Source organism: Eleutherodactylus coqui, chromosome 10, assembly GCF_035609145.1.
Source record: "Eleutherodactylus coqui strain aEleCoq1 chromosome 10, aEleCoq1.hap1, whole genome shotgun sequence".
NCBI classification, from domain to species: domain Eukaryota; kingdom Metazoa; phylum Chordata; class Amphibia; order Anura; family Eleutherodactylidae; genus Eleutherodactylus; species Eleutherodactylus coqui.
In genome coordinates this window covers 29,153,025-29,180,032 of record NC_089846.1, presented here as the reverse complement: position 1 = coordinate 29,180,032, position 27,008 = coordinate 29,153,025, and the positions used below count along the sequence as shown (strand labels likewise).

The 27,008-nt window shown below is 45.0% G+C and overlaps 1 protein-coding gene across 1 annotated transcript; it reads left to right on the top strand.

The window, feature by feature from the left end:
- Positions 1-7: 7 nt before the first annotated feature.
- Positions 8-27,008, top strand: PPP6C (protein phosphatase 6 catalytic subunit). The gene is made up of 7 exons (XM_066580750.1): positions 8-147; positions 6,897-6,992; positions 7,805-7,870; positions 17,509-17,650; positions 18,897-18,976; positions 20,417-20,626; positions 22,560-27,008. Exons 1-7 carry the CDS (start codon positions 73-75, stop codon positions 22,806-22,808), a joined length of 918 nt encoding a protein of 305 aa, XP_066436847.1. The 5' UTR covers positions 8-72; the 3' UTR covers positions 22,809-27,008.

Genomic DNA, 27,008 nt, shown 5'->3' with positions numbered 1-27,008 from the left:
AGGAAGGTGCTGCGGGCCGGAAGTGACGTTCGCCCGGTGCCTCCCGCCCTAACAGTTACAAGCTCACGCAAAATGGCGCCCCTGGACCTGGATAAGTACGTGGAGATCGCCCGGCAGTGCAAGTACCTACCTGAGAATGACCTGAAGGTGAGGGAAGCCTGTGTGTAGTGCTGGTAGGGCAGACAGCTGCCCTGTCCTTGGTGTCCCTCCTCGGCTCCTGTACTGGGCACACATATATGTGGGTATCTTGTGGCTGGCATCTCCCCTGCCACCATATACACCCCTGTATATTCATCAGTGTGCTCAGTGCTTATCACGATAGTGCATCCATATCATGACATGCCTGTGATCAGCTGTCTCCAGTCAAGTACTATTGGCCCTATCTCCTCAGGATACGTCATCAATAGTTGATCTGACTGTGTCCACCACTCTGCACCCCTACTGACCAGCTGACTGTGCGCCCGCCGTCAGCTCCCAAACGAACAGGGGGATGGGGCGGAAGCAGATCGCCCCCATCGTGTCATGGCCGGCGCTCGTAATTGTAAGCACAGCTGTCATTGATGCTAAGGAGACCCCAGCTTGCAGTGATGAGCGCCGGCCACTACACAGAGGTCGGAGCTGCAGCTTCCTCTCCGCACCCCTAGGTGTTGTCGCACTGACAGCGGACGCTGATCGCCTGAAGACCGCAGATGATCAACTATTGAGGACCGATCCTGAGGGTAGGTGGTCTATAGTATTTGATTGGAAAACCCTTTTAGGATTGAGTTGATTTTGGTGCGGATCCAAAGCAGATTTCACCTGTTCAGTGAGTTCAGCCGGGGATCCGGTGCAGGTTTTGATGCAGGTGTTAGAATGGAAATTGATGTGGATTTTTTCATTATCGAAAATGTGCGCCAATTCTGTGGGAACTGAAATACACCGTGTACCCATAGAATCAGAGAATGAGAGAGTTGGAAGGGACCTCCAGGGTCATCGGGTCCAACCCCCTGCTCAGTGCAGGATCACTAAATCATCCTAGACAAATGTCTGTCCAGCCTTTGTTTGAACACTTCCATTGAAAGAGAACTCCCCACCTCCCGTGGTAACCTGTTCCACTCATTGAACCCCCTCACTGTCTAATACCTAATCTGTGTCTCCTCCCTTTCATTTTCATCGCATTGCTTCTAGTCTTTCCTTGTGCAGATGAGAATAGAGCTGATCCTTCTGCACGGTGACAGCCCTTCAGATATTTGTATTATACGCATATTCTTTAGGCATGTAATAAGCAGTGAATGGAGCCCATTGATTTTAATTGGTTCACGGACCGCTGTTGATTTCGCACGCAATTTTCAGTCGTGGGGGGAAAGCAGCATGTCCTATCTTGGTGTGCGTTGCGCATCGTAATAGGACGCACATAACAGTAAGAAATGCACAAGGCACCTGCGTGTGTGTTGTGTATTTACTCACAAAATGAATTGCATTTTGTGCTTTTTTTTTTCCATTACTTGTGCAAATTGGCCTCGAATTTATGCATGTCGGGGTGGATTCACACGAACGTATCTCGGCTCGGTTTTCGCGCCCAGCCGATATACGTTGTCTCTCTCTGCAGGGGGGAGCCTGGAAGAGCCAGGAGCAGTGCTCTGAGCTCCCGCCCCCTCTCTGCCTCCTCTCCACCCCTCTGCACTATTTGCAATAGGGAGGGGAGGGACGGGGCGGGGCTAATTCTCAGAGCTTAGCCCCACCCCGCCTCCTTTCATTGCAAATTATGCAGAGGGGTGGAGAGGAGGCGGGAGCTCAGAGCACTGCTCCCGACTCTTCCAGGCTCCCCCCTGCAGAGAGAGACTACCTATAACCGAGCCGATATACATTCATATGAATCCAGCCTAAGAAAGAAACTCAGTATCGACGTATTTCGGTCCATAAAGACGCTATGTGTTTACGGGCTGACAGCCCGGCCGGTCACTCTGCGTACATGACTTATCTGTTTTGCGGACGACCATGTCGGCTTGCTGGCAGTCATGTGTATTAGTTCGTTTTTTTTCTTTGTTTTTTATTTCGCACACCGCCACTTAGCGATGACGCGGGTATCCGCAGCTCATATGCAGTGTTAACTGCGGATGTGCAGCGTGTTGGAATGCGGCCATTGACTTATATGGGGGCTGTCCGCGGCAAAATAGAGCATGCTGCGATATTTCTTCCGCTCGCAAAAATCAGCAATTCGTGACCGCGTGTGAGACGGAAAAATCTAAAATGCATCCCTTTCAATGCCTGCGTTTTGCCATGGAAAGGGCATGCAGACGACGGTCGTGGATTTCGCAATTAGAAGCCGTTCATGTAAGACCAGCCTTATAGATTGATAGCAGATTAGCAGGGGTCTACTGATTGGCACCCCCTGGCGATCAGAGTTGTTGAGGTCAGAGATTGCAGTTGTGTGTATACGGACTGGAGTAATATTACCCAGTGCCCTCTGTTTGCACCCGTCTGCCTGTTCCTCGTTGACCTCAGCACTCCTCTCAATACCAAATCCACACTAGGTGGTGTAAGACACTGCATGCTGTTCTGTGATTGGCCAGCGCTGCTCATGTGACAAGTCCATCCAAAGAGCTCATGCCCACGAGCGTTGCGGATTTACGCTGCAGGAGTACTGCGTTTAAGAACACAATAGAGCCTGCGAGTGATAGCGGATTTCTGCCGTCTCCATTAATATGCTATATTAATGGAGACCTCCCACAGCGTAAATCCGCGGCAAATAGAACATGCTGCTATTTATTTCCCGCAGCGGAATTCCGCAAGTGGGCATTGGCAGACAGAAATCTGTTGGCAGACAGCGAGCTGTGGATCTCTGCTGTGGAAAGACGCAGTAGAAACCTATCTGTGGGCATTAGCCCTAAAGCAGTGCCTCTCAAGTCATGACACATCTTGCTTAATAGTAGGTGATCACATGCAACAACTGGTGGTGACTGACTGGGCCTAAGAGCAGCTTCAGGGGTCGCTTGGGTGTAGCCTTCTCTTTCTGATATCTTGGTGTTGGAGGTTTTTGCTTATTTCTCTTGTTGTAGATGCCGGCATTGAAGGGGTAGCTCACGGATCCCCTGAAGCTGCACACAGACATTTCGTTCACGTCACAATGTTGTTTTGGCATGCAGCAGAAAACACTCTGTGAAAACTGCCTAAGGACGCCTTCACGCTGGCGAATTTTCTCGCGCTGTGTGAGTGAAAGCGCATGATTATGAAGCCAGTGAATTTCAATAGTTTCATTCTCATTTGCGATATTTTCGCTTCTGTGATGCCGCGTTAAAAAAAAAATAGCAGCTTGCGATATCGCCCATTGCTATCAATAGGGTCGGGGGCAGCAGCTATGACAGCCGTGGCAGGGGAGTCCCCTCATCCCCGAACACTGTGACAGCAGTGGCAGGGTGTTCAGTGATGAGGGGACTCCCCATGGGGATGAAGGAATCCCCTGTCGCTGCTGTCACAGCTGCAGCAGGGGATCCCCGATCTTCTCACATTGCTTTCAATGGGTCTGGCGCTGCTGCCACCCCATTGGAAGCAATGGGATGAAGGGAACCTCTGCAGTGATGTGAGGCTGTTTTCACATGAAGACACCTCGCATCCAGGGGTTTTTAAAAGGTTTGTGAGAGCGATATTGGGCTGTGAATCACAACCAGCTACCTCTCTCACCAGTGTGCAGGAGCCCTAAGGGCCCTTTTACATGAAGCGATTATCGGGTGCTCTGTGAATGGAGGCGGAGCGGGCTGGGGATCATTCCGCCTGTCTCCATTAACACTAAACAGGCCGTCGTCATCTGATTGCAGTTTGATTTTTATGTCTCCGCGATCCAAAAAGTGAAGGGATTATCATGTATCACTCAGATTGTACGGGTGTTTACACTGAACAGTTATAGTGGGGATCCAGCGAGGGTCTGACAGATAATTGGTCAGTGTAAAAGGCCCTCTTAATCTTTTAATTTTATCAGATTGCATACACTTTCCCACCACAGGCTTGTTTTATGAGGCTCCTACCTTCCTGCCATCAGTGTGCTGGCGCTTTGTGAGGAGAAGCCGTTCTGTGCTGCAGATGGCTTCTCCTCTCCGATCGCGCCCGGAGCCAACGCATTGTAACCGTGTTTCAGTGTATGGGGTGTTTGTCACAACCCGAAATTCTGCATTTGTATTTTGTGTGTTATTTTTATGGCGTTTACTATTTGGAAAAAAATACGTTTTCTTATAGCTGGATCAGCTCGGCACAATTAGTGAGGTACAGAGTGTGTGTGTGTGTGCTAAAAATAAATTATTTATTTATTTTTAGCTGCTTTAGCAAAGTAAAAATTCTTGCGTTGGTTTATGAAATTATTTTTGTGTTCACCATGCGAGATAATTATTAAATATTTTCATTGTTTGTGGTGTGAAGAACGCGATAATATCTATTATGTTAATTTAAAAAAAAAATAAAATCTTGATTTATGCATTTAAAAATAATTTTTTTACTTTTTTTTTTTTTCCTTCAGTCCCTTAAGGGGACTTAAAGATGTCATTGTTTAATTGCTAGATAGTACACTGCAGCCTGTTAGACTCTACGGGACGCGGGGCCTAATCGGCTGAGTTACAATGCAACGTGGATGACTTTGTCACGCTTCGGTCTGCAATGGGTACCTTGCAATCGCACTGTGGGGTGCCAGTGGGTGCCAAAAGGAGCAACCCCCCCCCCCCCTATCTGCTTACATGTTGCAATTGGTTGTGGCATTTAAGGGGTTAACCTGCCAGGATCAGCAGTTTTTCCACTACTGGCAGTTGGAGCAGGAGCCTGGCTGTCAGTCAGCTAAGCCAGTGTTTCTCAACTCCAGTCCTCAGGGACCGCCAACAGGTCATGTTTTCAGGATTTCCTCAGTGTTGCACAGGTGATGTAATTATTGCCGATGCCTCAGACATTGCCGCAGGTGTTCTTACCATAGGAGATCCTGAAAACATGACCTGTTGGGGGTCCCTGAGGACTGGAGTTGGGGACCACTGATATAAATGAACCAGTAGGCTAACAGATGTGCGTCTAAAACAGTTCAGTGAACTCTACAGAGTGCGGGGCTCCAAAGCGGACGGATGGTCACGGCACCTATGATGATAAAGGCGCATCAGGGTAACGGACCCTTCACACTCCGAATGCTTGTTTTGTCACCCCCATGTGAACAGCGATATGTAAAGTATAGCAGCACTGGATAGGACATGAGGTGGGGAAGGAGGCCCAATTAGGCCTCCCTCACACACGGCGTTTTTGTACAGCGTTTAGCGCTACTTTTTCAGCACAGCGCTAAACGCTGTACAACGCTCCCATTCATTTCAATGGGCCCGCTCACACAAGGCTGAGGATGCTGCGTCTTCAACTCTGTGCTTTGACAGCGTTGCATGTCCCATTTTTGGCGGTTTTCAGTCCTACGTTGCCCGTTGAAATGAATGGGCAGCGATTTCGGCAGCGCTAAACGCCCTAGCTACACTGCCGGAGTCAAAAAAATAAAAAGACAGTACTCACCTTGCAGGTGATGTCGCTTACCCCGGCGTCGCTCTCAGGACTTGTCAGCCATCAGGTGAACTTTTTCTCTGGTGACGGGAATTTGAAATCCCCGCCTCCAATGAGAGAGTGCTCTGATTGGCTGAACGCCACTGATTGACAGCCCACTCAGCCAATCACAGCCAGCACTTGATGCGTCCAATCACAACCTATTCATTCACTGGCTGTGACTGGACGCATCCATTGCTGGCTCTGATTGGCTCAGCCAGCTGTCACTCAATGGCGCCTAGCCAATCAGAGCAATCGACCGGCTTCACAAGGTCCCAACAGCAGCGCTGGGGACAGCGACTTCACCAGCTGGGTGAGTATTCTTTTTTTTTTTTTTTTTTTTTTTTATCAGCAGCCTTGGCTGCGCAGTCAGCTGTGCTGAAAACAGCCAAAACACTGGCATAACTCATGCCAGCGCAGCTGTAAACGGGCGGAATCTGCAGTAAATGCAACACTGAAGAATGTTGTGTTTCTGCAAACGCCTGTGTCAGGGGGGCCGAAGACTTCACCCTGAAGTCCTTATAATCGTGCTCCATCCACTCCTGGAATGTTTCAGATCATACAGAGTTTCTCTCAAGCGATCGCTTGTTCTTCGGCTGATCAACTAGTTTATGCAAGCGTAAAAATGCGCACTAATTGGCGGTACATCTACCCGTGTGAACAAGGAGATGTTCAACCACCCTAATGGACAAACGTTCGGAGTAGTGAATTTTTTGACCCTATAAACTGATTCTCATCACAAGTAAAGAAAAATAAAACGAGCGAGATTGACCTGCATGTATGGGGTCTGTCCATGTATGGGTAATTATCCTTACACGCCCGTGATGGACTCCGTCAGCGGAATATCGCTACGGAGTCCGCCACAGCGCGCCCCCCCCCCAAACCCACATACTTACCACTCCGGATCCGCCGTGCGTATTCCTGAGACAAATGGGACATGCCGTGTTTTACTTTCATGCTATGGAATTCTGCAGCGTGAACATTGAGCTATTAGGTTCAATAGAACCTAATAGCTGCGGGGTAGCGCCACGGATATCCGCCACGTAAAATGTGGCAGAAATCTGGCCGTTGGCATTAGCCCTAAGATCTCCAGTAACTGTTTCTTTCTATGTGCCAACGGCTGCTGTAAAATGACCAGCTTCCGAGTTCACTTCACCGGGTCTGCTGTATGATTTCCACTCTGAAGTCTACAGACTTGTGAATTCCGCTTTCGATTATAATATTTCTCTTGAGTTCTAGTATCTATGAAGTATCGCTACGCATCTATGAACTTGGCCTAAATGTCACATGTGGGTTACCCCCTCATGAATTGTATATACCTGCTAGGACAGAGGACAATTTTTGAACTTTTCTTCTTTTACTTCCTGCAGCGTTTATGTGATTATGTGTGCGATCTGTTACTGGAAGAGTCGAATGTCCAGCCAGTATCTACCCCAGTTACAGTCTGTGGAGACATACATGGGCAGGTAAGTACGTACTCTTACATAGCCAAGAAGAAAAGGAGGTTTACTCCAAAGCTTGTTATACCTTGTGGCGTCAGTGCCATAGCAAAACACAATAACCCTGAAGCTCTCATCACTGATTTCTATATGGCTTTACTATATAAAAAGCCTGTAATGATGAAAAGGGGGGGGGGGGGGGATGGGACCCCCATTCTTGGGATTAGTGTGGGTCTCACACAAGTTATCTCCCCCTCTCCACCCAGCAATCCAGTGCTGCAGCCCGCGAGCCTGTTGTGGAAGAGATACCACCTGACCGATACAGCAGTCAGGTTCTGCTCTCTTGGCATCATGCCTCCAGCATCTAAGCAGTGATTCCAGCAGACTGGCACCTGATCGCTGCAGTAGTCAAGTGGTATCCATTCTACAAGGATGACCGGCAGGACTGCGGGGCTGAATCACCAGGTCAGAGGACTGGTAAGTACCGCTAGTTTTGTTTTAACGCGTGCACCTATAATTAAAAATGTTTCCAGCAGCTGGACAACCTGTGTAAAGGGGTTGTCCGGATACCGGATATCATCACTTTAATAGGACTGCCCGTAGTAAAATAATAAACAAAACGTTACTTTGCTGCCGATGCCGGGATCCAACGCTGCAGCCCCGCTAGGGTCCAACTGTTGTGACAGGTGACTGCTGCAGCCTCACCGTTGGTTCTCCGGGCATCGGTGCTCCCATCCTGATTTAAGTCTATAGCTTAGTTTCATATTTCTTTTTAATAGTTCTTATGGCCTAATTTAACTTTTGAGAATACATTCAATTGATTGTATTTTGTGTTCCAGTTTTATGATCTATGTGAGCTCTTCAGAACTGGAGGACAAGTCCCTGACACAAATTACATATTTATGGTAAGTCATCATGTCCGCTACATAGGGTTTCAGTGGGACACGTTAACATTGATTAATCATGTCCTGTTTGATAGCATAGCTATAGGGTCGGAAACTTTCATGTTAGAGACGGGTTGCACTGTAGAAAAGTCACATAGAAAGTGTCTGAAAGTTACACAAAAAGGTTTCTAGAAGGGTTATGCTTTACAGTATGTAGCACAAACTCTTATTGGAGATGCGGTTATCTGCAGGCAGCTGGGGATCCTGAGGAGATTGCTGCATAGTTTTGTGGGAAAAGACTCCAAATTTGTATTTGTTTGAGGGTTTTCCAGCTATCGGTAGCGAATCCTCAGGATTGCTCATCAGTAGCTGATCCGCAGGGGTCTAATGTCTGGCACCCCCCCATCAATCGCCCACTTGCCAGGCCAATACCCTACTTTTCAGAGACAATGTTTTGCTAGAAACGCAGAGCTGTGGCCTACAATGGTATTGCAAGAAATGCTTTGTGTAACTTGACCTGCAATACCATTCTGGACCACTGCAGTGTATGGAGCTGTGAGTTTCTGGGAACATATCAGCTGCATGTGGCCCACAGATGGATTGATTAATAGGGTCCTCGGCGGCCAACCCTCCCCCCCTACTGATCAGCTGTTGATGACCAATCCTGAGGATATGTACTGCACATCATTTATTGTTTTTTTTTCTCAGGTTAGCTAGTGCATTTTGCGCAGTATGTGCTGTCGTTTGATATTTCTACTTGGGTATTTGCCCTCTTATACATTCTTTGGGCTTGCGTGTTTGCTATGGGACTTGTATAGCTGGTTTATGCAGGCACAAACCTTTGGCATAAACTTCATACTGTGAGGAGATGCTGGCATGTATTACATCGTTTGGACATGTGCCACGAGACCTATAGCTCCTGTAGCATAGCGAGTATGTATACTACATAGTAACATAGTTCGTAAGGCTGAATGAAGACAATGTCCATCTACGTCCTCAACACATGCACATCACTGTGGGGACACCCCGTGATGTATGAGAATCTGGGTGTATGGATGAGAGCAATAATTCACAAGTTGTCAGACATACAAACACCTTTATATAATCAAACTACTAACGACCACTTGACTGTGAGTATGTATGTTTGTGTGTGGGTGCTTCTCATGCTCCGCCCCGGTGACATCACAGGTCATGCCACATATATAAAACACAGAGCCTGACCCACAGAAGAACAACACAGGGCACTAATACAGGGAATACAACTAAGCCATTATCTCGGACACAACTCAGCAGTCCTGACAGGAGACACCTACCTACCACCACCACAGAGATCCGGTGGGCTGAAAGACCTGCGGTGACGTCTCTGCTGTGGGAGGAGCCATTATGCAGTTTAGTAGAAAGTACTGTATACGCCGACAGCAGCTACCAGGGCCTGTGATGACGTCACCATCATCTGATCACGTGTGAGTGGAGTCAGGGGTCACATGACCAGGGGTTAATCACTGTATCTAGTAATCTTGCTGAGCTGGTGATGTCTAGAAAATGGCATGGTACCACAGCTGTGTTTTGTGTGTGTGAATCAGAATGCAGTAGTAGATCTGTGTGTATAATGTGTGGGGTCAGGATGGATGTACCAGAGCTGTGTGGGGGTCAGGATAGATGTACCATGTAGCACAGCTGTGTGGCTCATTGCGCCACCAGAAACTCTGCCACTCGGGCGGAGCCTGGCCGGAGATGTAGATAGTCGCATCTCAGAGTAGCTCCTGCAAGATCCGACATTCCCATCCTGTTAACGGGACCCAGAGACGCCGAAAGGCAATCAAAAAGCAGCGGAGGCACAGTAGCAAGCTCCGGAGATAAAACAGACAGCAGCAGAGTTAATGATGCGAGGCAAGGAGCGGGGGAAGGCAGATGAAGCAGGCGGCCGGCAGAAACAACATGGCGCCGGAGGGAGGGAGCCGAGAACGCTCATACCGCGGCCCACCACAAACAGTGCAGACACAGCACGTAAGCTGGCAAGGTATGCCAGGGAGGAGGGGGGCAGAAAACAGGACTCCATAAGCCATAAACAGAGGGGAGAGCGGGAGAGCCCACAGAGAAACACACAAACGGAGGGAGCAGGAGGGGAGGAAGAAGCTGCAGACACAGTACATGCAGAAAGAGAAAGTAAAAAGGAAAGAGCAGACAAAGCAAACACAACAACGGACCCTGCTAAACACAGCAAGGACAAGGAAAAACAAAATAGTCTACATGCTGTACAAGATCATGCTGGAAATAAGCAGGAAGTCACAAGTCAGGCAGACAACCCCAACTACAAAAATAAAGGTGCAAACAGTGTCAATCCAGACGAACACTACACAGAAGACAGCATGAATAATGCAAGCAGCCCAGGCATATGCACGCACAGCGCAAATAACGCAGACACCTCAGAAAGCACTATACGAGACACCTCCCAAAGTGCAGAAGATGCCGCCAAAAAAGATCAAAGGCAGGAGGACGAAAGGTGCGCCAGGGAGCCTACGTTGAAAGAAATATTCAGCGAAATCACTAAAGGCAACGCATCACTGAACAACCTTAATATGCAGATGGGGGCGATGCAAAGTAATGTAAACCTGCTACGGCAAGATATGAGGAAAATATCAGAGCGTCTGACAGAAACTGAACAACGTATAAGCGACGTAGAAGACGCAATACAGCCGATGCAACGAGACGTGGGAAAAAACCTGCACGACATACAATATCTACAGAATAAAGTAGACGACATAGAAAATAGGTCAAGAAGGAACAACGTGAGAATTGTGGGCCTCCCAGAAAAGACGGAAGGAAGAAACCCTGCAGAATTTTTTGAAACATGGCTGCCCGAACTGTTCGGAAGAAACACTCTAACTGCAATGTTTGCAGTCGAAAGAGCCCACCGTGTACCGACACGACCCCTCCCCCCGGGGGCTCCAGCCAGACCGATACTCATCAAAGTACTGCATTACAGAGACCGTGATACCATACTCCAAAAGGCCCGCGAAAAGGGTGAAATCCAATATAATGGCGTGAAAGTCTCCTTCTATCCAGATTTCTCCACGGAAATACAAAAGAAGCGAGCAACATTTGTAGAAATAAAAAGACGACTGCGAAACCTACAAGTGCCCTATGGGATGTTGTACCCGGCTAAACTGAGAGTGGCGGCGCTGGGCACGACACAATTCTTTGAAAACCCAAAAGATGCAGGTGCCTGGATAGATCAAAATGAAGAACAGATTCGGAGGGGAAGATCGCCGCGCAAGACACCATGAAGAGGCTGCACCCAAAGTAATGTTCACACAAAGGGAACCGAAAATTTCTGAAAGGAGCTCCTGGGACGACAGGATGCATCGCGTAGGAGAATGGAGGACTGGTACCCCGATCCGATGAGACAACGGATCAGTGAGTTACATGTTGGGGGTGTCTGTTGTTTGGTCTCTCTCTCGCATATTAGGGGAATATTAGATAAGATACAGTTAAAAGGGATAAGGTTAAACGATAGAAAAATGATTCAGGGTGGGATAAGGGGAAGAAATGTCAACGTAAATGTACAAATGATAAATGTGTTGCAAATAACGAAAATATGTATAGTAAATGTGGATAAATGTCTGTACTGGGGGATGTGGGGGACCAAACCAAAATGTTACTGGAGAAGCCCTATGCGGAGAACAAACAGTAATACACATACACATATACGGGGCGACACGGGCGAGACACAAATACAGAGATGGGGACCCTCCCAGTGCGTCTCACTCATAAAAACAAAAAGGGGTGGAGGCGCCCAGAAAATAATAACCCTGCGGAAAACAAAAAACAAGGAAAATGGGTAGTAGGATAAGGGTCGTATCGTGGAACGTGAGAGGTATGAGTGACCAGACAAAACGATCAGCAGTACTGCAAGTCATCAAGGAACAAGGCCCGGCTATTATATGCTTGCAGGAAACACATTTATCAAAAGAAAATACGGACACGTTCAAAATAGGGGGGATGGGTCAGAGCTTCCACTCCACACACACGAGGTATTCCAGGGGGGTCAGCATAGTGATACACAGAAATATACCGTTTAAATGTCTCTCACGAAAAATTGACCCAGAAGGCCGCTTTATATGCCTACACTGCAGAATCTACAACTACACATGCATTATAGCTTCAGTATATATCCCGCCACCATATAATAACATGATAATGAGGCAAGTTATAGGTTTCATAACAGATAAACCGGACATTCCAGTCCTTATCATAGGCGACTTTAATTCGGTCATTAACCCTGCACAGGACAGACTAAGGGCAGGAAACGCAAACGAAGAAAGGAACCTGACACCACTAGGTAAACTAATAAACGAGATATCATTGATAGACATATGGAGAACACGGCACCCCACAAACAAACAATACTCCTGCTACTCATCCACATACCAATGCTTATCTAGAATAGACCTAGCGGTAGGGAATATTCAGATATATAGAGATATAACCTCGATAGAATATCTACCAAGAGTTGTTTCTGACCACTCCATCCTACGTCTGGACATACAGCACAGTAACACTGTGAGTCATTCCCAAAAAAGATGGAATCTGAACTCGCACTGGCTAAACATATTAAACAAGGAAATAGTGAAAAAAACACTAGAGGAATACTTCATATTAAATAAGGATACCACAAGTATGACGATTTGCTGGGAGGCCATGAAGGCATATATGAGGGGGGTATACATAGAGCAAATCACACAGGCAAAAAAAGGACATAGAGAAAGAGGGCAAAAAATACGAGACAAACTAAAAGAATCAGAAGAAAATTACATAAAAGAGAAAACTATAACAACACTCAACCTATGGAAACAGGCCCAAGAGGCCCTTAATAAATACGTTCTAGAAACGGCGGCCACTAAAAATGGGTTCAGGAAACAGACATATTATGAGGAGGGAGAAAAAACGGGACATATGCTGGCAGTTATAGCCCGAGCACAAACTAGCCCCACATACATCATTGAACTAAAAGACGCACAAGGCGAGATAGTCAGGGACGCAACATCCATAAGAGAGATTGCACGGGAATTTTACTCCTCTCTGTATTCCTCGAAACTGGAAAAAACGGTAGAACAAATCGAGGAATACTTGGCAGATATAAGAACACATAAATTGACGGAGGAACAGAGAGAGTTTCTAGATGCACCAATAGACTTGGAGGAGATGCAAGAGGCAGTAAAAGATATGCAAAATAACAAGGCCCCAGGGGAGGATGGTTTCCCAATAGAATTTTACAAACAACATGCAGACACTTTACTACCACAACTCCTGGAGACATGGGCGGGGGCGGAAAAGGAAGGGGAACTACCACAAACAATGCGAAAAGCAAAAATAATAATTCTGTTAAAACCAGAAAAGGACCCCCTGTTGGTGGACTCGTATAGGCCGATATCGCTGTTAAACGCGGATGTCAAAATTATAGCAAAAGTTTTAGCCAAGCGGCTATCACAAGTGGCATCCACCTTGGTGCATCCAGACCAGAGTGGATTTATACCAGCAAGATCAACGGCAACGAACATCCGTAGAGTATTTCTGAACCTACAAATACCCGTAGATAATACCGGAGACCGAATCATATGCTCACTGGACGCGGCCAAGGCGTTTGATAGCGTTGAGTGGCAATACCTGTGGAAGGTACTAGAAAAAATGGGCTGTGGCCCAATATTTGTGAGACGAGTAAAACTCCTATATGCTAGAGCGGAGGCGGATGTGTCCATCAACGGGGGGTCATCAGAAACATTCCCACTACACAGAGGGACAAGGCAGAGATGCCCACTATCGCCACTCCTGTTTGCACTTGCAATAGAGCCCCTAGCATGCAAAATTCGGTCACACCAGGAAATAGTGGGATTCATAAGAGGAAACATGGAGGAGAAAATCGCTTTGTATGCAGACGACATGTTATTATTTTTAGGGGACAGGGAAAAATCTTTAGAAACCACGATGCAAACAATAAAAGAATTTGGAGCCTTCTCAGGACTCGCTATCAATTGGACCAAATCCGAAATACTATCAATAGACACCCCAGACATGCAAGTTGCCAACAGAGAATTAACCCTGAAATGCACCCCAACAATTAAATATCTGGGAGTTAAAATCACGAAAGAGGTCAGTGAGTACGGGAAAATAAACCTGGAACCACTTATGGAAAAATGGAAACAAAAACTTCACATATGGAAAAAACTACCCATGACAATCATAGGAAGAGTGAATCTTATAAAAATGATATGGATGCCCCAATTACTGTATCTAATACACAACTCCCCACACTGGATAACACAAAAATTCTTCCACAAGGCCAAGGGACTGTTTAGAGAACTCATATGGGGAGGGAAGACACCTAGGATAAAATTAGAACTGCTATACAATTCAAAAGAAAAGGGAGGATTAGCCTTGCCCAATCCGTTCTCGTACTTCATGGCCTCCCAGCTGCAACATCTCAGGGGGTGGGAGACAGAAGAAACACACGACGCTAGTTTCAGAATCCTTAAAAATCTCTTTAACGGATCACATTTGTTTGAAACCCTGGAACGTGGAGCGTTTAAAAAAAATGGTCAAAGTGCCCCCACGCTATTATTGATACATAAAATATGGTGGAAGACCAGGAACATGCTTGATATAAAAAACTGCACACAACATACCCCCATATGGAATAACCCGCACCTGCCAGAAATCAACAAGCTAAAAGGATTCCAAGGGTGGAAAGACAGGGGAGTTAGGAGAATGGACCAGATACTGGAGGGGGGGGAACTAAAAACCTTCGAGCAGTTAAGGCAAAACCACGACATCCCCAATAGTGACTTTTACAAATATCTGCAACTTAGACACGCTATACAAGCGGAAAAAAACACGGCGGAAATAACAATGGTAATAAATATAGTAGCGGACATAATAGGAAAAGCCACCACCACAGCGGGGAAAATATCTGTACTATATTCCCATATACAGGACACGGTCAATGCACACAACCCGTTATCAACAAAAGCAAAATGGGAAGCAGACATAGGGCCCATTGAGGAGTCGCACTGGGAGGAAATCCTACAAATGACACCCAAGCTATCTCTGAGCAAATCACACAGAGTCTCACAAATATTTCTAATACACAGAGTGTACCGCACCCCGGCCTTCTTACACAATATAGGAATGAGAACCTCCCCGATATGTGTAAGGTGCAAAACCCACACGGCGGACCTAATCCACATGCTATGGCGTTGTCCGAAATTGCACAGATATTGGATGGGAATAAGAAATGCAATTAACGCGGCATTTGGCATACGTATGGACTTTACACCATACGTGTGCATTCTGGGATACATACAGGATCTAACATTAGATGATCATGAAAAACTAGCGGTAGCCAGACTATTGTATATGGCCAGAAAAACAATAGCCCAGCGCTGGTTGGACGAAGAACCACCCACGCTGGGAGAATTCAAAAATAAGGTCAACCAAATTTTACCGTGGGAAAGGAGTATTTACACTAAGCGTAAGACCAGTCAAAAATATCAGGACATATGGCTGAGATGGATACACGCCCAGAGCAGTAATGTTGGATCAAATACATAGGGAGTGGCGAGCCGTGTGGGGAGGCACCAGTAAACCGGGGATTTACTAAGACATAACAACGTATGTAATGGATATATATAAAGTTTATTGGGAAATGTAGAACAAATTACAGACTTGATATACAATAAAATAAAGTGGCAAGGAGTAATAGGGAAAAGTTAAGAAAGGAGGGATTGGAGAGAGAGAGACCGGGCAACGGGCAAAAGAAATATGACCCCCCCTCGAATGCAACAAAAAATCTAACCCTGAATCAATAAAAGAAAACAGCAAGAAGATAAGCAACACGAAGACCAAAGAAGAAAACAAATATACGTTACATGAACTGTTATTATTGTTTACGACACAACACTGTGTTCATTCAGAGACAGTTTACCCAAAGAACAGAACGTTGAGAGAGAGATCTTAGGGGGGATGGGGGAGGGAGGGGGGTGAAGGGAAGGGGGTGGGTGAGAGGGGGAGGGGGAGGGAGGGAGGGGAAACCAAAGATTTGTTAAAAAAAATGTTTTAAAATATGCAAAAGGTGAAAAAGTTTAATAAAAAATACTTTAATTAAAAAAAAAGAAACTCTGCCACTATAATTTCCTAATAATTACTAGTATATCATATAACAGCCCCTTGACAAAGCTATACGCGGTGTAGCAATGTGTGGGGTTATTGTCTGCTGCAGTATTATTTTTCCTTCTAATGGACTTCCTCCCTTTGCTTTATACTGGATATTATGTTATTTGTAGTATATTCTACGTTAGAGCTTTAGGGCTAATGCCCACGACCGTGACTGGCTCCGTCAGTGGAATACTGCAGAAGAGTCCATCACGGCACCCCCCCAAAGACCCCATACTAACCTCCCGGATCCGCTGTCCAAGTCCCATATGACGCGTTGGGCAGGGAAGTTTATTCATGCTATGCTTCTGCTGTGCTACAGCCGAAGTCTAGGGTGACGGCCAGCTTTCATTGACTACAATGGAAGCCGGCTGTGCGGATTCCCGCGGCATTTGGAATATTCCGCGGGTTATTTCATGCTGCGGAATTCCGCAGCATGAGCATTGAGCTATTAGGTTCAATAGAACCTAATAGCTGCGGGGCAATGCCGCATAGAACGCGGCAGAAATCCGGCCGTAGGCATTAGCCCTTAGGATTGGATTCAGTCATTGTATTATACAATTTCACACTTACGGTTATTGCCCTCCAGATGGATTATTGGTTTAGGATACTGTCATTTCCCTCCTCTGTTTTCTTGGGGGAAGATGATGTTCTTTATACTGTTTAGCTTTGCTTATTTACATTTTTGTGTATTTATACTATAGTTTCGCTATTACATTGTTATAGGAGTGTGCGCCACGTCTTTTCTGGATCCCTTCTCTTTCTATAATCATTATTTGTAGACGCATGGTGGTTGTACTTTATGATCCACATTTGCTTTTGGTTTATTCACAATCTGAAGATGGGTTATTGATAACCTTTTCTCAGGATACACCATTAATACTAGATTGGTGTGGGTCAGCCCCTCAGAACCCAAGCTGGTCAGCTGTTTACTGGGCTGGTGAGCTGATTTTTGCAGGAAGCAGACAGTTCTGTTATTTCTGCAGTGGCCTGATATGGTATTGCAGGCATTGGAAGTGAATTGGAACTTTGCCTGCAGTACAAAGCCTGGCCACTGCGACAGAAATGGAACTGTTTACTTCCTGCGGAAATCAACTCTGTGCACAAGCCCATTGGCCCAGCGAACAACTGATTGTCGGGGATCCCGAGCAGCAGACTCGCGCTTATTTGCTATTAGGATAGATCATTAGATAGTTTACAACTGGAAAATCCCTTCAATAGTTGAATTTACTGTGATAAATCTTTTACTGATTTGCTGTTCAGCCAATAGAGGCTTTATCACAAACTCAAATTTCTTTAGCCCAAACCATAAGGGGTCATAAAGGAAGAAAATTAAACTATTTCTCTCCTATCCGCTTCTGTGTTTGTCTAGATAAGCAGTTTTAAAACCTGCATGTGAATTCACTCACTCCTACTAGTGCTGCAAACTAAATGCTTTGGTACATTTTCAGGGAGACTTTGTAGACCGAGGGTATTATAGCTTGGAAACCTTCACCTACCTTCTGGCCCTGAAAGCCAAGTGGCCCGACCGCATTACACTGCTGAGAGGGAACCATGAGAGCAGACAAATCACACAAGTATACGGATTCTATGGTAAGTTAGGTTTCTTGCACACAGTAAATATAATCTGTATACATTAACCCTCCATGAACAACCCCATCGCAGATCGATAATGAACTTTGATTGCTTTTAAGTTTCAGTTTTGGGGTCTGAGAATTCTGTCACCTACTTTAAGCCCATAAGCTTAGCATATAGGGATAAAAGTAGGTGACCCGCTGAGTCCGGGGATGAAAGTGTTATATATGTTCCTTTCCGGTCAGTTCCCGCTTGTCAGTGCTGAAAGCTACCGCTTGGTGCATTGAGTGGCATGCTGAGTAGTCCACCTGTTCTAATTTTGTACTGGGTGGACACTTGGCAGCACCGCTCGATGCATTGCAGTGGGGGAACGACCGGGAAGGCAACTATAAAACTTGTATCCCGAGTCTCAGCGGGCCACCTACTCTCAGCCCATTAGCATAGCTTATAGGGCTAAGAGTAGGTTGCAAAGTCTCGTTAAAAAAAGAATTATAGAAAAATCTCCATTTAAGGGATTGTCTATTTGTAAACAATTAATGACCTGTCTTTTTTGGATAGGCAATCAATAGTGAATTGGCTGGTCTTTGTTGTCCAAGGCCTTCACCAATCAACTGTTAATCAGACCACCCCTCTTGAGCACTGATGTGATTTCTCTGCAGGAAGCAGACTGCTCCATTCCCTCTGCAGTGTCTAGGTTAGGTATTGCAGGCCAAGTTCCCATTAAAATGAAGGGGAACTTTGCCTATAATACAAAGCCTGGGAACTGCAGTGAAAATGGAGCTGTCTGCTTTCTGCAAAAATCGCCTCGGTGTGCAAACACGCTGGCCTAATGAACAGCTTATTGGCTGGGTTCCCGAGTGACAGACTCCAGCCATTCTACTATTGATAACCTGTACTGTGTGGATGGACCATCAATAGTTTGCAACTGGACAAACCCTTTAATTTTACTAAATCCTAAATGTTGACATTTGGCAAAAAGTTAATCCCACAGCGCCCCTGAATCCTGTCTATTTCAGAAAGTCCACAGCACTACTAATACAAGTGATCAGTATGTATTACACACAGTAGGTAGACTCTTCCGACTTTTTGTTTAGCCTGCTGACTCATGTCTATTTGCTGAGCATGAGGTATCCCAGAGTCCGGTTTCATCACCTAGCCACAGGATATGCTGTGACTTGTGTCATATTGCCTAGAGACCTGCAGCTTGCCAAGTTTCTTTTAGGTGGTTCTAAGTGGTAATACTTTTTTTTATTTTTTATTTTAGACGAGTGCCAAACTAAATATGGAAATGCCAATGCATGGCGGTACTGTACCAAGGTGTTTGATATGCTGACAGTAGCAGCTGTGAGTATCCATGTCTTTTTAATTTATTAATTTTCACTTTTCTAGTGATTTGTGTAAAGGGGGTTTTCTAAGATTTGGTCACTTCATCTTGGACCCCTATAGGCTATGAGCCTAAAAAAAAAAGAACTTGACAAAGATGGCTCAACAGTTTCTCTGATGGACACTGTGCATTAGTATACATTGGTAGTCTTAGACAATGCATGCTGATCTGACCGAACAGCGCTGCTCATGTGGGTAGCACTAGCCAATCAAAGCAGGTGTAGTGTCGTAAGACTAATGATGCATATTAATCAGAGAAGTGGATATGTCCCTATTAGACAACAGTCGCAACAACTGCACAAGTGCTGACGTCGCTGCTAATGTTGTTGGCGCACGTGCAGAGCGTGTAGCCATGCTGAGAACACTGCTTGATCGCAGGCTTCTTGCCCAGCGCTTCTATGTGAAGAAGGAAGCATTTATACGGAACGGAACGAAAAACCCGTTATCCAGCGTTTAGGTTTTTTTTTCGTTTATGCAGACTGAATGTCAGCGATAACTAATAGTAAACAATGTTTTTGCACTTTCACAGGACGATTATCGTTAACTTTCGTTCATTTGAATGAATTTTGAGCGATAATTGTTCCATGTAATAGGCCCTATAGCCTTTGTCCAGGACTGGAGGGTTTCTTTAAGTGACTGACAGAGTATGCATTACTAGACTCTCTATCAGATTCCCCTGTAATCAGTCTGAAATGTGCCTGTCAGTCAGTTATCCAGAAATTATGCCCACTCCTCCACTCTGTTGGCCTAACGAATATCTATTTGCTGCTCCTTGCCTGCCCAAGCCCCCGCACCGCCCTGCTGTGCCAGACTGAGATTGGTGTTTAAATTTCGCACATGTACTCAGTGCAGCCTGAAATCCTCTCTTGTATGAACAGCCTTTCTTCTGCTTCTGCAGGTTCCAGCAATCGCTTGGACCCGATGCTGCGATAGTCTGTAGGCTCCATTAGAGGAGCTGATCACTCACTGCGTCTACCTGTTGAGGGTAATCAGCAGCGCATGTGTGAGGCTTGGTGTGCTAGCCAACTGGTGACATCTGAACAGGACATATGTCAGTCAAGGTGGATGGGTAGGGATTGGTGTTGTTAATTAGAATACAGTGGACTACTTTCTATGCATTGTACAACAAAAGGACTACTTATTGCTAACATTTTTGGAGCACAGCAGGGGCTAGCCTACCAATATCATAACCCCCTATAAGCTGATTATTATCATTTATGCTGAAAAAAAACTTGTACAGCCTCTTCGACAAAAATTCTTCAATTTGATATTTTGTAATCTGGCATGTAACAAAATTGTTTCCATATCAAACTGTTAAAAATTCACCAATGGTGTCTGGTTGCATTGTAAGCAAAATTGTATTAAGATATACTAATGGGTTGTTTTTCTCTGTCTCTTTAGTTGATAGATGAGCAAATTCTTTGTGTACATGGTGGGTTGTCCCCAGACATAAAGACTTTGGATCAGATCCGGACCATTGAGCGCAATCAAGAAATCCCTCACAAAGGAGCATTCTGTGACTTGGTCTGGTCAGACCCAGAGGATGTGGACACTTGGGCTATCAGCCCCCGGGGGGCAGGTTGGCTGTTTGGAGCAAAGGTCACTAATGAGGTAAATTATAGTAATATCACTTTTTTTTTTCTTTTGATTTCTGGATATTATACTTTCTATTTTTTAATCCCAAACTTTCTGTGTGCTTTGAATAAAGAGGACCGCAGATTTGACTGTTTGTAGATGCAGCTTATTTTGTTCGAAACTCTACAGATAAATTCATGTCTACTGTGGCTGCAGTGTGTTATACCACCCCTCTGATATCATAAGTTTGCTGGGCTGGCAGCTGCTTCAACGTGTTGTCCTGCAAAGGCAAGTTCTACCCTGTTCAGTGAATAGAAGATAACTTGCCTTTGTGAGGCAAGAAATGTTAATCTTTATGTGGAAATTACAAGTAAGTCTGGGGGTATGCCCTTAAGGGGTCAAATAATGGTGAGCGTAACAAGCCTAAAAGCCCATTTACACGCAAAGATAATCTTTCAAAAGATTGAAAGATTTTGCGGGGTTTTTTTGTTGTGTTTTTTTTTTTTTCATAAAGTGTTAATGGCTATTATTGGCCATTAATACTTTATCTTCATTTGAATGTAAAAGGGCCTCCAGGGGCTGTTTGCAGAGCCCAGTGTTTGATTACACAGCTGTATTGTTCTCTTTGCGGCTGCCGGCAGGTTACGTTATCTGCCGCCTCCTGTGGAGAGAACAGCATTCGGTCTATTGAGAGAAACGTTTTCTCTCCAGTAGCTGAAGGATAGATTTTAAGTTTACCTTAAAATCATCTTTCAAACGAAAAGTGCCCGATGCCCGTGTTTACATGTAATGATTATCGCTCGTTTTTAGTCGTTTGAACGAATTTTGAGCGATAATCGTAAGGTGTAAATGAACTTTAAGCAACTATGACTACTTTGAAATCCAAACATTGGATAATGCCATATGCTGAGAATTTTCTGATTCGTGTGCTTTCATAAGTTTTATATGGAATATCACTCATTTTAGCCGGCACCACATTAGTTTTATGTACTGCTTTAAAGGGGTTGTCCCGCGCCGGAACAGGCTTTTTTTTTTTCAATAGGCCCCCCGTTCGGCGCGAGACAAACCCAATGCATGTGTTAAAAAAAAAAAACGTTTAGTACTTACCCGAATCCCCGCGCTGCAGCGACTTCTTCCTTACCTTAGCAAGATGGCCGCCGGGATCTTCACCCATGATGCACTGCGGGTCTTCTCCCATGGTGCACCGTGGGCTCTGTGCGGTCCATTGCCGATTCCAGCCTCCTGATTGGCTGGAATCGGCACACGTGACGGGGCGGAGCTACGAGGACCAGCTCTCCGGCACGAGCGGCCCCATTCACCAGGGAGAAGACCGGACTGCGCAAGCGCGTCTAATCGGGCGATTAGACGCTGAAATTAGACGGCACCATGGAGACGAGGACGCTAGCAACGGAACATGTAAGTGAATAACTTCTGTATGGCTCATAATTAATGCACGATGTATATTACAAAGTGCATTAATATGGCCATACAGAAGTGTATAACCCCACTTGCTTTCGCGGGACAACCCCTTTAAGCTATGTTCACATGGTGGAATCCGATGCAGATTTTTTTCCAGTGAGTCAGCATCAAATCTGCAGCAAACTTCTGCTGTGTACTTGCCCTTAAGGTACATTCACACGTAGCAGAATTTTGTGCAGATCCGCAGCAAAATCCACAGCTTCTTTTGCTGCAGATCGGCAACAGATTTCACCCTTTCAATTGAAGGGGGTGAAGTCTCTTACAGGTCTGCGTCAATCTGCAACAACGGTGCAGATATTCTCCTGATTAAAATCCAGAGCCATTCTGCTCCATGTGAACGTACCGTTAGGCCGGCCATTCCCCTGAACTAAGGCAGCATATGACTATATAGTCAATATATTAAACCATGTTTTATGTTGGCTTATTTTATGCACATATTTATATTTTATAATTACACTTTTTATAAACTTGTTGTTTTCTTGACTTTCAGTTTGTGCACATAAATAACCTGAAACTTATCTGCCGAGCACACCAGCTAGTGCACGAGGGCTACAAGTTTATGTTTGACGAGAAACTTGTAACGGTCTGGTCCGCCCCAAACTATTGCTACCGGTGTGGAAACATTGCATCCATTATGGTTTTCAAGGATGTGAACACTCGAGAGCCTAAACTGTTTCGTGCTGTCCCAGATTCAGAACGGGTCATCCCACCCAGAACCACCACGCCGTACTTCCTCTGAAGTCTCTCCACCTGTTGTGTACTGTGCTGGATTATTCTATTTTTTTTTTTTTTCTTTTTGTTTTATTTTATTTTAAGTACTTTGCTGCTGAAATGCTGCATCTTGCCTTTCTTTTAAATTATCAAACTTGTAATGTTTATATTTCTATTTCGTTTTTTTTTCTTTGAGCGGCTTGTGACAGTGTACTGCTAATAGAGCGCCTAATGGTGACCCTAGTGTTTGATCTTGTTTTCTTTTTCACTTCCTGTCCCAATTCCTCCTGCTGAGTTTAGGACTTAAGAAACCAGGGGAAAAAGTAGACGTCCGTAAGGAAACCTGGCTTTACTGCCGATTTTTCAGAATCAACTGTTAATCTATTGTGCCAATCGGTTAGTCAGAAACATCCATTTACAAAATGAACATTTGTCAATGTCTCTGGCACTATAAAGATCTGTGGATTTTCTTTAATGTATTTCTTTTGTTACTGATATTCTTTTTTCTATTAACACTTTGTAGGCATAATTCTGATATGGAGTGGGATTAAAGAGTGCTGTTGCTCATGGCAGGCTATCAGTATTTTAAAGGGGTTGTACCATAATCACCTTTTATCACCTGCCCTAGAAAAGTCTGATCTGTGGGGTCTCACCACTGAGAACACCACTAATTCAGAGAAAGGGTTATTTAATGTCCCCTTCTCCTCCTCACTATGTCTCCACTGCACCCAATGCAGTGAGGAGGAGATTGACAGAGCAACAGTCGCACATGCGTGGTGCCTCTCTGTTCCTCTTCAATGGGACTGCCAGAAATATCTGAGTGCTATCTCTGGCAGCCACATTGGAATGAATGGCGTAGCGCTGCCCATGTGCGACCATAGCAGCATTTGGTCTCCATGTCATTGAGGGTGGGTTCAGTGAGAAGAGGGGGGTCATAGGACGCATATATGTATATTGCACTCAAGCTCGGCAGTATGAAACAATTCCAGCAACCTCGTTGGTTCTGATTCACTTTTCCAGCAACCTGATTGGTTGTTTGGGTTCCCTGATTAAACCTCCATTGGTTGTTAGTGCCGAGCTTGTGTAATATACATGTATGCGGATAGGACCCCCAATCTCAATCATTGGGGTATCAGATGAGAAACCATCCTATTGAACTTGTATCACCTCTCCTATAGCCAAAAAGGCGATTGTTGTACAACCCCTTTAAAGCGGTTATCTATGCTCAGCCTTCTGTACCAACAAGGAGAGTATACTCCCCTTCTCTGCTCCCATTCTGCTGGTGCCCCGCCCTCCGCTGGTCTTCACTTTTATGTACAGGAAGCCAGTGATGACATCACTGACACCAGGGCCATGTGACCACTGTAGCCAATCACTGGCTTAATCTGCTGGTGATTAGCTGCAGCAACATGTTGTAGTGTCGATGTCATTGCTCTGGAGATGGAGATCAGCAGGAGACTGATGGCGGTGAAGGGGAGTATATCCTTTATGTAGGTAAGACAGGCTGAGGAGGTTTGGGGAGGGAAAAAAAAAAAATTGCCAACACTTAAGGGCCTTTTTCACAGGTATGATCATGAATGAACGTTTGTCCAAATGTTTCCCCAGCTGTCTGCTGCAGATAATCCAGCGAATTAGCAAATACTTGGGGTGATCACATCTGTTATATGCAGTCTACGACTATTTTTGGTAGCACATCCCCTCATGTAAAATGGGGATGTGTCGCTGACAATGAGTGGGATGGGCAAAGAATGATCGTATATCCCTCATTCTGTTTGAATCGGTCTGTGCAAAGCCAAGTAAAACAAGCGCCATTCTCGTTGGTCGACACTTCTTATACGGCTCAGATCGAGCTGGACTAGGGGAAAAATATACCTTTACCTACTTACCAATATCTCTACTTCTCCTCTGCACTAACGAATCTTGAGTCTTTATATGGCTTGTGTAGGGGGGCATCCTCTTACCACTACAATCCTAAATTATTGATGGCACGAATCTAATAGATGTACGACTTTGTGAAAGTCGCATTACAGTGCATTTACTTATATTTTTCCAAGTCCAGAGAACCTAATCCTACAGTCTACGGCAATTCAACCATTAATCTGAGAGGTACACTCGTAGAATTTCAAATCGCAGGTCTCATGCATGTAATCACTATTAAAACTACCATTTGGTTTTTTTTTTTTATAATCACTGGGTTCTACCGAGTGGGGATGTCCAAATGTCGCAGAAATTTTCCATTGTGGATTTCACTCTACTCCATTGCAAAGGTGCAATTGCTGCAGCCACAGCTTTTGTGTACAAGAATGTCAAATCTTCAGCATGCTCGCTCTGCATTGTGCTCTTGGTTTTCATGTGGATTCTGTCCACTGCACGAAGTTGGGGTTCTGAAAACACCAATCACTTGTATTTTACTGTAGATTTTCCACATCACAAGTGAGCTATGTGAAGACCTAACAGTAAGAAGCATGTGAGTTCACTATCTTACTGTAATTGAGCACCCGGTGTGATCTAACAAACGTATTTAAAAGTTGGTTCTCGGATAGTAGATTTATGCCCAGAGCTCTGTACTAGTGTCTGCTCTCAGACAGCAACTCCTAGTCAATCCATTAGGGAGTACACTTGAAGAAAAATGGATTTAACCCTTCCTTGCAAATGCCCTTGATGTAAAAATATGCTTTATTCTAATGTTACATTCCCCTCCTTTTATTAATGGGTTGTCCCAGTGGGGGTAAAAAATGTAACAGCATGGACTGCTGTATAGGAGTTTAGCATTAAAGACTGTCGGACCCATCTGAAAGCAGTGGTCGTGAGCACTTGCCTGTTTTCTTCTATGGGACGGAGGGAGATCGATTGCACTCGGCTGTCTCTTGTCTCAGCAGTGGTTGAGCATGCACACTTCTGCTTCGTTCACATAGGGCATTCACGGTGCACCATTCTTGGAATCGCCGCAGCTGACAGCATTTGGGACCCGCAGTGATAAGATACTTATTCCTATCCTGTGGATAGAGGTTAGATGTATTTTAGTGGGAAAATCCTTTTTAATCTAAATTGTGCTTGTCCTAGTAATGTCCATGCTGGTCTCCATCTACATCTGGGCTGCTGACCAAGTGCAAAGCATGTGACCGATGCGGCCAGTCCCTTCCCTTTGCGGTATCAACACTTATCCCTTTTGGTATGTTAGTTTATTATTTTACAGTAGCCCATGCCTTTGTTTTTCCCATCCACTAGACAAGCCCTTTCATGCACTATATTCTAGTAAGTTGGATTATTTTAGTTATCGTTCCCCTATTTATAAAGAAATTATGGAACACTCTCCATTTCCTAGAATGGAAGCTCCCATTATGTGCTTGTGACAATTACTCTTTAAAGGGGTCTTCTGGGACACCAATATTAATGATTTAGGTCATCTAGAACAGTGTTCCCCAACTCCAGTCCTCAGGGACGATCAACAGGTCATGTTTTCAGGATTTCCCCAGTATTGGGCACGTGATGTAATTATTGTCAGTGCCTCAGACATTGTAACAGGTGTTCTTACTATAGGATATTCTGAAAACTTGACCTGTTGGGGGGTCCCTGAGGACTGGAGTTGGGGACGCCTGATCTAGAACTTATCTGTATGGGTCACCTGGGATTAGCTGTTTTAAGAGATCATGGCGCTCAGGTGAGTGCAATGGCCTCATCTCGAGCCAGTGACATATTGTTCATTAGTCACGTGGTGATTGAGCTACTCCACCAGGCCCAGCTGCTACAAAATACACGGCGCTGTGGTTGGTCTGCAGTGAAGCGGCCGGAGCGCTCACCTGATCTACGAGGGTCAATTGGATAGTGCTAATCTGTCTCCAAGGTAGTGAAACCTATTTGAACTGTGACTCTCTAAGCACCCTTCCCCCTATTCTTACTACCCCACAGTGTTCTCCATTTCCATGTGTTGTTTTATCCTTTCCTAGAACTGTAAGTTTCAGCAGCAAAGTTATTCCAGGTCTCATTGTAAATGTGTTGTGTGTGCAAAAAAAATGTAATTCCCCCTTATCGAAAATGTTTTAAAGCAAATATATAAATGATAAAATAAAGCGTTGTCAAGAGCTGCAATTTTTTCTTTTTTCTTTTTTTTTTTTTTACAAATTTACTAAAATTGCAGCATTGAGTTGTACATTTGCATAATTGTACTGATCTTAGTTATTTTCCCTTCCAGATAACTTGTATTTTAATAAAGTAATCATAAAAGACA

Excerpts from the sequence above, each read along its gene's own strand:
- PPP6C (XM_066580750.1), top strand. The coding sequence starts at position 73 with ATGGCGCCCCTGGACCTGGATAAGTACGTGGAGATCGCCCGGCAGTGC. Across the intron at positions 18,977-20,416 it reads ATATGCTGACAGTAGCAGCT|TTGATAGATGAGCAAATTCT; the intron begins GTGAGTATCCAT and ends CTGTCTCTTTAG. Across the intron at positions 20,627-22,559 it reads GAGCAAAGGTCACTAATGAG|TTTGTGCACATAAATAACCT; the intron begins GTAAATTATAGT and ends CTTGACTTTCAG.